General features: G+C 40.7%; 2 protein-coding genes across 13 annotated transcripts in view; both read right to left on the bottom strand.

The window, feature by feature from the left end:
* The window catches only part of klc1a (kinesin light chain 1a), a 34,441-nt gene extending 27,710 nt beyond the window's left edge, over positions 1 to 6,731 (bottom strand). For 5 of the 12 annotated variants that reach the window (XM_077539607.1, XM_077539613.1, XM_077539611.1 and 2 more), the window contains exons 1-2: positions 6,213 to 6,730; positions 23 to 533 (exon numbers count right to left, since the gene is read on the bottom strand). In XM_077539607.1, coding sequence (XP_077395733.1) covers positions 23 to 532 — 510 coding nt within the window. In that variant the 5' untranslated portion in view covers position 533; positions 6,213 to 6,730. Of the gene's footprint in view, positions 1 to 22; positions 534 to 5,334; positions 5,651 to 6,212 lie in introns of those variants that run through there. The other 7 variants (XM_077539615.1, XM_077539616.1, XM_077539618.1 and 4 more) reach the window with 4 other exon arrangements.
* An 852-nt stretch (positions 6,732 to 7,583) lies between these two features.
* On the bottom strand, positions 7,584 to 12,496 carry coa8 (cytochrome c oxidase assembly factor 8). Its single transcript, XM_077539623.1, has 5 exons — positions 12,049 to 12,496; positions 11,477 to 11,674; positions 8,224 to 8,287; positions 7,872 to 7,962; positions 7,584 to 7,792 (listed from the first exon to the last, which is right to left on the bottom strand). Exons 1-5 carry the CDS (start codon positions 12,184 to 12,186, stop codon positions 7,696 to 7,698), a joined length of 588 nt encoding a protein of 195 aa, XP_077395749.1. The 5' UTR covers positions 12,187 to 12,496; the 3' UTR covers positions 7,584 to 7,695.
* Positions 12,497 to 12,502: the final 6 nt, after the last annotated feature.

Here is a 12,502-nt window from a genome sequence, read left to right as displayed (position 1 = left end):
AAAGCGGGAAACGGGGACTCACCGAGGGCGAGAGGTCCTGGTCGTACTTCTTGAGCTGGTTCATGAACTCCAGGTGCTTCTTCTCCTCCTCCAGCTGCGCCACGCTCTGCTCGCTCTTCTGCAGCTTCTGCTGGGTGCCGGCCAGCTCGTCCCGCAGCCACTGGTTCTCCTGGCACAGGCGGCGCACCTGCGCCCGGAGCTTCTGCTTCTCAGACTCCACCGAGCTCAGGTGGGCCGACAGGGCCATCATCACCTGGGCCTCGCTCAGCCCCAGCTCCAGCATCTCCAGCGACTTGCGGATCATGTGCGACTTCTCCTCCACCGCCGGCACGCCGCCCTCTTCGTCATCCCGCTTGAGGCAGCGCAGTGTGCCCAGCAGGCCGTCCAGGATGGCGTGGTGCTCCTGCTTCAGTGCATCCAGGCCCTGGATCACCTGCTTGGTGCGTGAGATGATCTCATCCTGGGACAGCTTCTCGCCGGGCTCCTCCTCCTCGCCCTTCACGCACACCACGGTGGACATGTCCTCGCGCATCCTAAAAGCCACAAGCGGAGAAAGGGGGGGCGTGATGCATGCGAGTGCCCCATGGTTGTTTTCAACATTTGAGTTAAGGTTTTTTTCATGTTGCAAAGAAGACTTAGGGCTGGTCGATTATGGAAAAAAATAATAACCAGGATTATTTTGGCAATAATTTAAATCAGGATTATTTTTTTTATACAAAACAAGGAAATGTTTAAGCATTTAAATATATTGATACCAATTATTAAAAACACAAAATAGAAACACTATTATTATCTAAGTTCCTTTTGGACCAAACAGAATTTATAATATTTATTGATTGATTGATTGATTGATTGATTTATGTTGGTAAAACTTGGAGTGCAGCATGTGCACTGTGCAGGATGTTTAAATGTAAAAAACAAAACAAAAAATATTAAGACAAAATTGTTTAAAACACTAACTATGCAAGTTCCTTTTGGATGAAGCAAAATTTATTACATTAGTTATTTTAATTTTTTTTTTTTTTGAAAAAGGTGCAAATCTATAAATTTAAAAATAAAACCTCACAAATTAGTATTATTTTTTTACGATTATGTTGATTTTGTAATTGTAATTGAATTTCAATTAATTGCACAGCCCAAAAAGAAGTAGTAGTAAAAAAAAAACTCAATTTTTTTCAGTCATTCAGGATGATTACGATTTTAAACGAATAAACCCAACAAAATTTATTTAACTGTTTTATTTATTCAAAAATAAATGTTCAGACAACAATGTATACAGATTCAAAATGAGTTTTAACATACTTAAATTGATACTTTACTTATTTAGACATTTTTGGCAGTCAAACATTAATATTTTGCCTATAATAAACTTGATATTTTTATTATTTTACATGAACAATTAGTACCTTTAAAAACACATTTTGCAACTTGCTGTCGACTGAAAATGACATCACAAGGGCTCAGGTAACCAATCACAGCTCAGCTTGTAAATGTCACGTGACCAAACCAATAAAACAGGTGAGTTGTGATTGGTTACCTGAGCCCTTGTGATGTCATTTTCAGTCGACAACAAGTTGCAAAATCTGCTTTTAAAGGTACTAATTGTACGTGAAAAATAATGAAAATATCGAATTAATTACAGACAAAATATTAACTTTTTATTGCTATAATGGGATAAATAAGTGAAGCCCCTTTAACATTCCTGGTTTGTACTTAAATGCCACAATGATGTAGTCGGTAGCTATTGTAAACATGTTTTGTAAAGCACCCATGCAGCATTCTGTCACAGAACATAAGAACAACAGCTTTTAATAATATACACGACAAAATACGATTTCACAAATTTTCAACAATTTGATTTTTAAAATGAAAGTGACGCTTAATCAAATTAATTAGATTTATTTGCCCAGCCCGACAAAGAAGAAATGCATCTTCCGTATGTCACTGGCTCAGTATTCTTCTGTAAAGGACCAACTAGAAGAGGATGTAGACCAAAACAAAAGAGCAGGCAATCATTTCCCTCACTGGATCAGTAACATATATGCAGAGGTCTCAAATCTAAGTCCAGAAAGTGAAAATCCTGCCACATTTTTGCTGTACCCTTCATTTACCAACTGGAAGCCACATTGTGGCACGGTTTTGACTTTCTGGACCTGGATTTAATTGATACCTCGGCATATACGTGACCCGGCCTAAAAAAAATTAGTCACACAGGTAGATTCCAAGCTATGAGGCAATCATGACTCAGCAAGTCAAACAAACCAGCTACGACAAGTTGCACGCGGCTTAAACTACCCTGCACCACCAAATGCAAACTCAAAACAAGCAGAAATGAACCGTATTCAACCAGCTCGAGCCGGATACATAAACTCGATGTGTCGCCGAGTAGCGTTCGCTCCATCCTCTGGCTTTGTATCAATTTCACGCTCTCCAGAAGAGGATTATGAGTGAGCTGCCACATAAAACGTCTACAGGCTTCAACACAATCAAACACTGCAAAGGGGGGCAGCAACCAGCCTGCAGCAAGTCAGCTGGCTGGCAGGAAGCGGACCATGTGGACTGCAGACATGCAGAGACTAATAGAAGTAAAAAAACAAAAGCTACAACAAGAGGCAACTAGATCAATTAATAGACTGCATTTACCCAACCCAATTTTTTCCCCCCCTTTTCTTGAGCGCTCAGTATTGCTGACTCGGCAGTCTTACCGATTTTAACCGGATACTTCAGTGTCCCGCCAGAGTCGTGACGCTCAGAAGGTCAAGAGACCAGAGGAAGCATTAAAGGAAGGAAAGATGAGGCAAAGTGAAATCCAGCGCCAACCAGACACCACCTTTCACCCTCAGGGTCACAAAACCAAATGTCAATTCTAGAAAATGAGACGTGAGCATACAATCAAATGTGATCAGATACCAATCATGAGATAGATAATCGGATATAGCCGGATTCGACCAGATATTGCAGACTCCAACCTGGTGTAACTGCATTCAACCAGCTATAACAAGATGAGACATAACAAGCACATAATCAAGTGTAAAAATGTAACTGAACATGACCAGCTATAACTGGATTGGATTCGACTAGTTGTCATAACAACCTAAAGCCAGTTGTAGTTTTACCCCATGTAACTTCACACAGATAAATATATAACTGGATAACTAATTGTAACTAGTCAGAGACAACCATAACGTTCATAAATGCATAACCAGATTCACCCAGTTCGAAACATATACAAAGAAATAATTCCACCAGCTATACCTTACATAACTGTCCAAAATCAGACGTGACCGTACATAACCAAATGTGACATGATACAACCAGTTATTATAACCATTTGCCACTACCATATGTATTAAGTATACATAATAACCAGATGCAACTGCATTTGATGACCTACTGTCCATAATGAGACAGACGTAACTGGAACAGTCAATTTGGCCAAGATATAACCAAGCACAATTCATAGCCGTAAATAACCAGATGTAACCGGATTCAATCAGTTAGAAGCCAACCTGATGGCGCTGCATTCCAATGACTTTTAAACAGATATAAATGGACACAAAGCGTCAAAACAGCCATCCCTGATTCTGCTGGATGTTACGAGCAACATTCATTTAAACAGGATATTTTTGGGGGTTCCATAATGCAGCAAGTTTGAACCGGGGTGGCATTTGAGTGCAAACACTGCTGCTCCATTCGACTTTCTTGTTTGGACTTCCATTTGGCGTCCTGAAGGAACGCTGACGTTCTGAAACGTAAACAACCGGTTTGAAGAGGAGCACCCTGCGAAGTGATGAAAGGTGCCGATTTAATTTCCAGAGGAAGAAGAGGAAGTGCAAGCGCGAGGAGGAGGAAGAGAAAATCTTTGTCAGCTCGCGTGGGCGGGGATTCACTCCAAAATGCAAGAGAAAGTCTCACCATAAGTTCCTGAAACTTGCAGCTCTTCTGCAGCGTATTACCAATAATATATATATATATATATATATATATATATATATATATATATATATATATATATATATATATATATATATATATATATATATATATATATATATATATATATATATATATATATATATATACATACATATATATACATACATATATATATATACATATATATATATATATATATATATATATATATATATATATATATATATATATATACATACATATATATACATATATATATATATATACATATATATATATATATACATATAAATATATACATAATATATACACTCTACAAGCTTACTGATTAGTATTTTCTAAATTTGAATGAAAAAAATCGCAACAATCGACTTATAAATTCGTATCGGGATTAATCGGTATCGAATCGAATCGTGACCTGTGAATCGTGATACGAATCGAATTGTCAGGTTCTAGGCAATTCACACCCCTAATATATATATATATATATATATATATATATACATATATACATATATATATATATATAAAATAATAATAATAATGTTCAACTATTGGATGGCAATACACATTTTCGTTAAGTACACTGTAATTCAATTATGTTTTGCATTTGCATTATTAGGGTTGGAACTAGGGGCGTGGAAACCAAATAAAAAGAGAGGGCGAGAGGGGATTTTTGTCAGAGAGTGTAGTAGTGAATTGTATCAGTCAGTTCCTCTCGAACTGAGTATCTTCTCTCCTTTTTTGTCATGTTTAATAAATGTCAAACAGGTAAACCTGACTGTCTGACTGGTCAAATTCAGATAAAAAGCATAAAATTCCATATCAAACTTATTGCATGTTTTTGCGATATGCATATTGCCTAGGCCAATATCGCGATATTGATTTTTTTTTTATATATTGTGCAGCCCTACTCATGATCTTACTTTTACTTGTGTAAGAATTTATCTGTGCAGCAACTGACTCACTTTTGCATACATTTCTATGAAAAATGTGGAGTATATCTTCAATTCTAACATTTTAAAACATATTTTATGTTTCAACTTTTTGAAGCACACAACTTGAGGGATATTAATATTGGTTTAATATTTATTTACTTTTACAATGTTACACAATCACCAGTTGTAATATTGTGTTTCACTGATGGTAGAAAAAAAGAAACTATTTTGTCATTGAAGAAACATCAAGGTTACGTCTTGAGTAGTTTTATCGTAGATTATCATTGATTTATTACCTGACCAATATATCGTCATATGGTGATATAATCATTGTGAGCCTTGTATTGCATATTGCATTATATCATGAGGTACCCAGAGGTTCCCACCCTTAATCATGAGATCTCTAAACTTTTGAAATGGGACATTATAAATAGACATGTACAAAAAAAAAAAATGATACCTTGCTCTGTCTGCAGTTGAGTCCACCAACTAACTCCCCAGGCCAGAATACGGGCAAATAATGTTCTGTTTATCTCCGAAGCGGAGCGTGAAATCTCGTGGCCAGAACACCAAGTTCGTCAACAATCTACTTCGAGCTTTCACTTCCACAATTTTTTTTTTTTTTTTTTTACAGAGACAGAAAGTGTGGAAACGGTTCTTGTAAGTTGTCCGCACTGATTGCGGACAGTTAGTTACTGGCTTGTTCAGTTTGTTTACAAACACAAGCACTTCAACTACCAGTCAAATATGTCCCACCAGAAGCTGAATTTAAATCTGTTATATATTTACAGCCCAGTGGATGTTAAACAAGATGATCCAAGGGAGTAGTGGGTGATTGTCAGGAGCCCTGCTGGTTGTAGAACCAAAACGTCATCATCATCATCATCCTCCTCATCCTCATCCCAGCTGTGGATCCCCACCACACTGGCGTGCACTGTGCCCCAACACAAGAAACCTTTTGAAGAAGCTCCACCCGCGCGGAATGCCAATCACGGTCAGGCGCTCGGCTCGGACGCCGCAGCGTGCCCCTGGCCGGCTGACAGGCTTCATCTTCCGGCCTTATCTCCTCACGCGCACACGGTAGCGTCGAACCTGAAGAACCAGTTCGCCTGAATGGAATGTTCTTGACTCACAGGAAACACACACACAAGCCTTCCACTTTCACCCGACCAATTCCTGGAATAAATGTAAACACAGTCTACCCGGGCACAGCAGATTTGTTTCATTAAAAAGGAAAATAATTTGAATACTTACAAGACACGTCAATAATATAACACCACAATTAGTTTATTGACCTCATTCGGGAGCGTTGCAGGAATTAGACCGAGCCCGCCTTACCGTTCTCTAGAACATCCGTTGCCAACACAGTCGAATTGTGTCTTCGTCTGGTCTTGCCTTCGACGCAAAACAAACGTGATGTGACCCCGGTGGAAGGTGAAAAATTCCCAACAAAAAGAGTCTCCCACGCCCCCCGCAGCAGGCAGGCAGGCAGGCAGGCAGGGCAGGGATGTGATGGGATCCGTTTCTCCAACAAACGCCGGAGATGCTAGCTCACATACTTAGCTAGCGTTAGCTGTCAAAAAGTGTCCTGGCTTTAGACGGAGCCGCTCGTGGCGGGAGACGCCTGCTCTCCCGGCACTTCCATGACGCGAAACGGGCAAAGGGTACGGATGATGCGCCGACCGCCGCGGACGAAATGACGGCTCGCCGCTCCCGTGACTGACAGACTGAGTGACTGGCTGGGTACTGGTTAGGGGCGTGAAATCGAAATGGCGCCTCCCCCCACGGCTCCTGGGCAATGACGTCACCCCCGCAAAGATTTAAAAAAAAAAAAAAAAAGGGAGGGGAGAGAGTGCGCGGCCCCGTTATCGTCGCGGAACCGAAGCGAGCTCCCGTGGACATCAGACGTGTTTTCCAGTTATGGGATGCCCTCCTCAGCTGTTGCTAGGAGACGATGCTTGTTTGCATGGGAGTCAGACAATTGGCTGGTCAAGTGATGCATGGCAACGTCACATCTGACTGGAGAGCCGATAGCCCAAACACGTCAGCGCAAGCCGTTGAAGTCACAGGGCGGCCATCTTGTTACTCCCACCTCTCGAGCAGACAACTGTATAAAGTTCGGTATATACGTACAGATGAGACATATACAGCTTGTCGGCAGTTAGTATAAGGTCACAATTTTTTTTAACAATTACAAAAAAAAAGAAGTGGACGGTATGTGTTGCTTTGAAGACCCCCTTTTTCTTTTATCACTCAGTTCATTAGACCACAATATTAGATTTGGCAGAGGCATCTTATGTTGAATTACAGTTATAATTCTTTCATTTAAAAAAATATACATTTCCTCCTGTACTAAATATCATTAAGCATATTAGTTATGCATATAATTTAAGGCAAGTTGTAAAATGTCCAAAGTTCCCTTGTTTATGTTTAATAAATTTAAAACACCATAAATCATGCTTTTTCTATTAAGTGCTGCCACAAATGTTCTCCAATTTCAACACTGTAAATGTATGGCACCGTATGCCAAGAAATGTTTCATGGGAGGAGCAATATGGTGGCCTCGTGACCTCAAAAGTCTTGGCCTATCGCCTATCTAGTCATAGACAAGTGCATCTGAGGTCATTTTTGCTTCCAAGGAAAAGTGTGGGAGTTGACCTTTTTATTTGGGTGGATTATAATTTACTAAATCAATGAAAAACTGCAAGAAAAATAAAAACATTGTTTTATTTGGAACCAATCACATTTCAGTCATCAGTACACGGCCTGTGTGTCCCTAATGAAGTGACTTTCCAGGCTTGTGATCACGTTGCGGGCGTGTTTACGGGCGTTTCATGCGGCCGACCCTCTTCCACAGGTTGAGCAGCGCAACGCGGGCCATCAGGAAGGTGATGGACAAGTTGCGCCGGTACCACTCCCTGCAAGGAACGCGTAACAACGTCACCATTACCTCCTCGCCATGACTGCACGAGCATGGGTGCGCGTCAAGCGACTGACTTGTTGTAATCGACGTGACGCCGTCGGTTTTTGTCCAAGAAGTCCTTGTAGAAGATGGACATTTCCTCACTGGCCAGAGTGTGGCGCCGACCTGCAACGCGCATAATAATTCCGATACACAATATTGAATGACAGGCTGAAATTTTGACACTTTTATAATACTTTGTTGAACTATACAATTGAGAGGAAAATCAGCAAAAATCAGCTGATTTTTTTTTTTTTTTTAAAGTGGGGAGTAAGTGGGAGAGGTTGAATGTTATTTATTATCTTTGTCTTATATTAGAATGAGTTAAAGAAAAATAGTCAAAAATCGATTTTTTAAATGTGCTTGATGTCTGAAAAATGGGACAACCTTGCTGGTCTCGCTCAGTCAAGCCTTTTGCCTTCAGCTGCGACACAATGAAGGCATCTTTTTCCTGCACAAAACACAAACGAAGAATTTTAGGGAAAAAAAATGATCACATGAAGCTGCCATAAAATGATCCACACAGGCAACAGAGTTATGCTAATACAGTGATACCTCGGTTTACGAACTTAATTGGTTCCCAGAGAGTGTGTGTAAACCGAAAAGTTCTTCTTCCGAACATTTATTTCCCATAAGAAACCATTAAAATGAGAATAATCCGTTCCCAGGTCCCTATAAAACATAATTTTCTACTAAATAAGCCTTAGAACTACACAAAAATATACCTTATTTTTATTATTTATTTTTATTGTATTGTAATTAAATAAATAAATTGTACTGTATAATAAAGTCGTTTTATTTTACTTTGTGATGGTAGTTCTTAAGGATAGTAGCAATGGTAGACTTACTTCATTCGCGAGCGTTTCACCGCGTAGAGTGTTTATGGAACGGTTGTTGCTCATTCGCACTTTCGTGCTCACCGGAGCGGAGGAGGTGTGTCCCTTGGTGACAAGGAAGTGGAGCACTTTAGCGAGTCAACAAAAAGTGAGCACCGCCAACTACTTTCACCTCTTTCCTGGGACTAAACAACCGTGGCATGATTTTCTCCTTTTTTGGAGGTACGTGATGGCACTTTCGCTTTTTTTTAGTGGCGCGAACTCCATTGACTACAATGCAAACGCGCCGCCGAATCGCCGTCCCTCGCTGGTAAGCATTAGGCTTAACACTAGCCTGTGGTGGGGTCTTTTTCGGTCCCATAATAGGCAAAAGTACACTCAAAATGTCTATCAAACACAAACCGCGTCCGCACTAAAAGAAAGGGGGTGACGAACTGGGACGCCGTGAGCGTGCGTCAGCTTCTTGTGGCCTCCACCGTGGTGCTGTTCGACCGCGTGGTTTGGTTCGTCCGCCGAAAAGTAGTTCGTCAGCCGAGACTACATTTTCGCGAATTTAATGTTCGTGAGGCGAAAAGTTCGTGAGCTGAAGCGTTCGTGAGCCGAGGTATCACTGTAAATGAAATGCATTGAGTCAAAGTTGTGCTTTATTTCTTATTTGCTGCAAAACAAGTGCAAACGCTTTCGTTACCCCGGGTTTTCACTGACTGCGGTTGCGGTGCGGTTGCGGTGCGGTGCGTCTTGACTGCGTGCTCCGGACGGGTCAATTTTTTTGTCAATCCACACCGGCTCCGCACAGCTGCGGTCCGGCAGCTCCGTCGCCGCCCACTTCCCAACGTGTCTCGCGGGACCGTGCGCGCGCGATCATGCGGCATTTCACAACGACAAACATACAGAAAGTCTGTGCTTCTTCTGCTATGAGATTCCATGCAGCATCTTTTTTTTGGTTGTCCTTGTAAAGTATATTAATAACGAGAGTCGGGTCAGTGCGTGCTCAAGGCGAGCGCCACTCTTTATTTCTGTCTTCCGCGTCCGGCTGCCGCTCAGTACGGCAAGCGAGACGGGCACAACAAGCAATCGCGAACATCAAACTCACAATACATTACAGTCCTTATAAAAAGGATGTGCCGTGTCATATATTATTTTGTGGTTTTCCACCTCCAATTTATTAAACCTCTCCGCGTCCATGTTCGCTGGTGTCTAAACCGTGAATGAGCACATGGCCCGGCGACGCCCACGTCACGTTCTGCTGATAAGCTTGCGAAATACGAGCTGGCGAGTGTTTTATTCTGAAAGGTAACCGGAAATTTATTTTGAAACTGCGTCGGTCTTCCTGTCCCGCTCGATGTGTTTTGTGCTAGCTTGCCATTTGCCGGAGGCCTACCGCATGCGGCGTCCGGCAAAAATAGAAAATAGGCTATCCTTGCGGAAGGCTTGCGGCACGCCGCAGGCCTTCCGCAGTCAACACGCAACGCACCCGCAAGCGGTGTAGACTGCACCATTCGAATGAATGGAATCTAATTGCTTGCGGCGCCGCACCGCACCGCAACCGCACCGCAACCGCAGTCAGTGAAAACCCGGGGTTAGGCAATACTGCCCTCTGCTGTGCGTGTCATCTACTACATTAAAGGGGGGGGGGGGGGGGGGTGTTGATGTTGGGTCAAGTCTAAATAAAAAAAACTAGTTAAACTATCAAATAATTAAATTATAGAGTAATCTATTGTCTATTCATTGGAAAAAATTATTGTTAAAGAATGATACAGATCCTGTTTATATTGTTGTATATACTTTTGAAAAAAATCGTAATTTAGGTTATTTCATAACCAACATAAAGTAATTATTTACAGCCATGTTTAAATATATAGTGACGTTTTGTTTACTCAATGGAATTTTTCTTTTTTTTCTATTTTAATTATATTAAATATAATAACATAGTACATTATCATGATATAAGTTAGCAGAGGTAGGACTAGGGTTGTGCAATTAATCGAAATACAATTACATTTTCAATTATCAAACTCCACAATTACAAAATCAGCATAATCGTAAAATAATAATAATAATAATTTTTGAGTTGTTTCAATACATACATTTGCACCATTTTTAAATTTTAAAACAACTAATTTAATAAATTTTGCTTCATCCAAAAGGAACGTGCATAATTATAGTGTTTCAAAAAATGTTATTTGTCGTAATATATATATATATATTTTTACATTTAAAATGTTCTTGTTTTGTAATATAAAAAATAAATGTGTCCTACTGCACAGTGCACATGCTGCACTCCAATTTCAAGTTTTTGTCTAAATAGATATTATTATTATTAATTCTGTTTGGTCCAAGAGGAACTTATATAATTAGTGTTTCTATTTTTTAAATCGATTTTAATGTTTTTAAATGCTTCAACATTTTGTTTTGTACCAAAAAAAATAATCGTTTGAATGATCATGATCTCAATTATTGCCAAAATAATCGTGATTATTATTTCTTCCACAATCGAGCAGCCTTACTTCCTACTCCCTTTGAACATATGAATTCTGACTTTGCTAATAATTCTTTTGCTTTTTGGCGTTCGTTGTCTTTCCTTCACTTTTATAAATTGAATTGTGTGTTCAAAACATTAAAAAACTGAACCCAGGATGTTTTTGTTGGTTTTTGTCGTTATGCAGTTTGTATTGCTTGTTTGCTTGCTGAAAAAGAATTTAAAAAACAAAATAAGTTAAAAAAATAAATAAATAATGAACCCAATACAGATATTCTACATATTTGGATGAAACCAGTTGTTATGGTGACTAATTTCTGAGCACCTTGCCGAAGGTGAGGTTCTGCTCGGTCCAGAATCGCTGGTTCCAGTCCTCCGTGTCCTGTCGCATGTTCCGCAGGCGTCTCTCCAGCTCCGACTCGTTGGGCGCCACGCGGTAGACGATGGGTCGCAGGTTGGAGAGCGGGTTGGTCGGGCCGACCCAGTCGTGCGTGGCGCTCGGTGCCGGTCGGAACTTGGACCGCTGAGTGCCATCAAACGCGCAAAGAAAAGTAGCACTGTATATTATTGTCCTTAAATAAAATGTAATTTTGTGTATGATAATTCAATGAGCATTGTGCTGCCCCTTCTGGCCGCCAGGGGGTAGCATAGTACATTAGTAAGATTTTATGATACATTAGAAAAGGAGCTTGCAACCAGACCAGTGGCCAGTCCAGTATCGAGAAAATAAACAATAGCATGGATTGTATTTTCCCTGGTGAAGGCAGCACTTCATCACCATGTTACCGTGGTTCAACCTTTACTTGGAAAAAAAACTTTGGCCCGCCTACTGCCAGTGCAGAGGCGGCAAAACCATTAAGACGATAGAGCGGGTTTAAAAAACACACACACACACACCTTCGGCAATTTATCTTGCTGTTTAGTCGCTATCTTGCTGCATTCTCGACTGTTGGCGGCCGCCATGTCACTTTGACGTGCACGTAAACAACTCCAGCGGCGCCACGTCAAACACCCCACGAGGGCTCGAGTGGGCATGATGGATTAAAAAAATAAAATAAAAAATTGACGCTGAACAATTACTCGGCGTAGCTTAATTCAAACAAGACTACGCATTCTTGTGCACCACCGGCGTCCTTCTGCGGGGTACGGACGACTTCTGGTCACGTGATAGCCAACAGAAAAGGAGCGCTTTAAATGATTTTCGGCTGCGCCCTGTTGGTAGTCGGGCGTTTTCCACTGCTTCCACCTCCGTTTCGTAATTGTCTACCGATATAGTTCTTATATTGCTTTATTTAGCTAAATCTATGCTTTTTAAAAATGTTTATACCACGCCTTTTTCTCAAAGACACAC

This window comes from Festucalex cinctus, chromosome 12, assembly GCF_051991245.1.
Source record: "Festucalex cinctus isolate MCC-2025b chromosome 12, RoL_Fcin_1.0, whole genome shotgun sequence".
NCBI lineage: Eukaryota > Metazoa > Chordata > Actinopteri > Syngnathiformes > Syngnathidae > Festucalex > Festucalex cinctus.
The sequence above is the reverse complement of the archived record's forward strand: the minus strand, read 5'-3'. Positions and strand labels throughout refer to the sequence as shown.

Coding starts and splice junctions, on each gene's coding strand:
- coa8 (XM_077539623.1), bottom strand. CDS start 12,186: ATGCCCACTCGAGCCCTCGTGGGGTGTTTGACGTGGCGCCGCTGGAGT. Junction 11,675..12,048: donor AGCAAGATAAATTGCCGAAG/GTGTGTGTGTGT, acceptor GATGGCACTCAG/CGGTCCAAGTTCCGACCGGC. Junction 7,963..8,223: donor GACTGAGCGAGACCAGCAAG/GTTGTCCCATTT, acceptor TGCGCGTTGCAG/GTCGGCGCCACACTCTGGCC.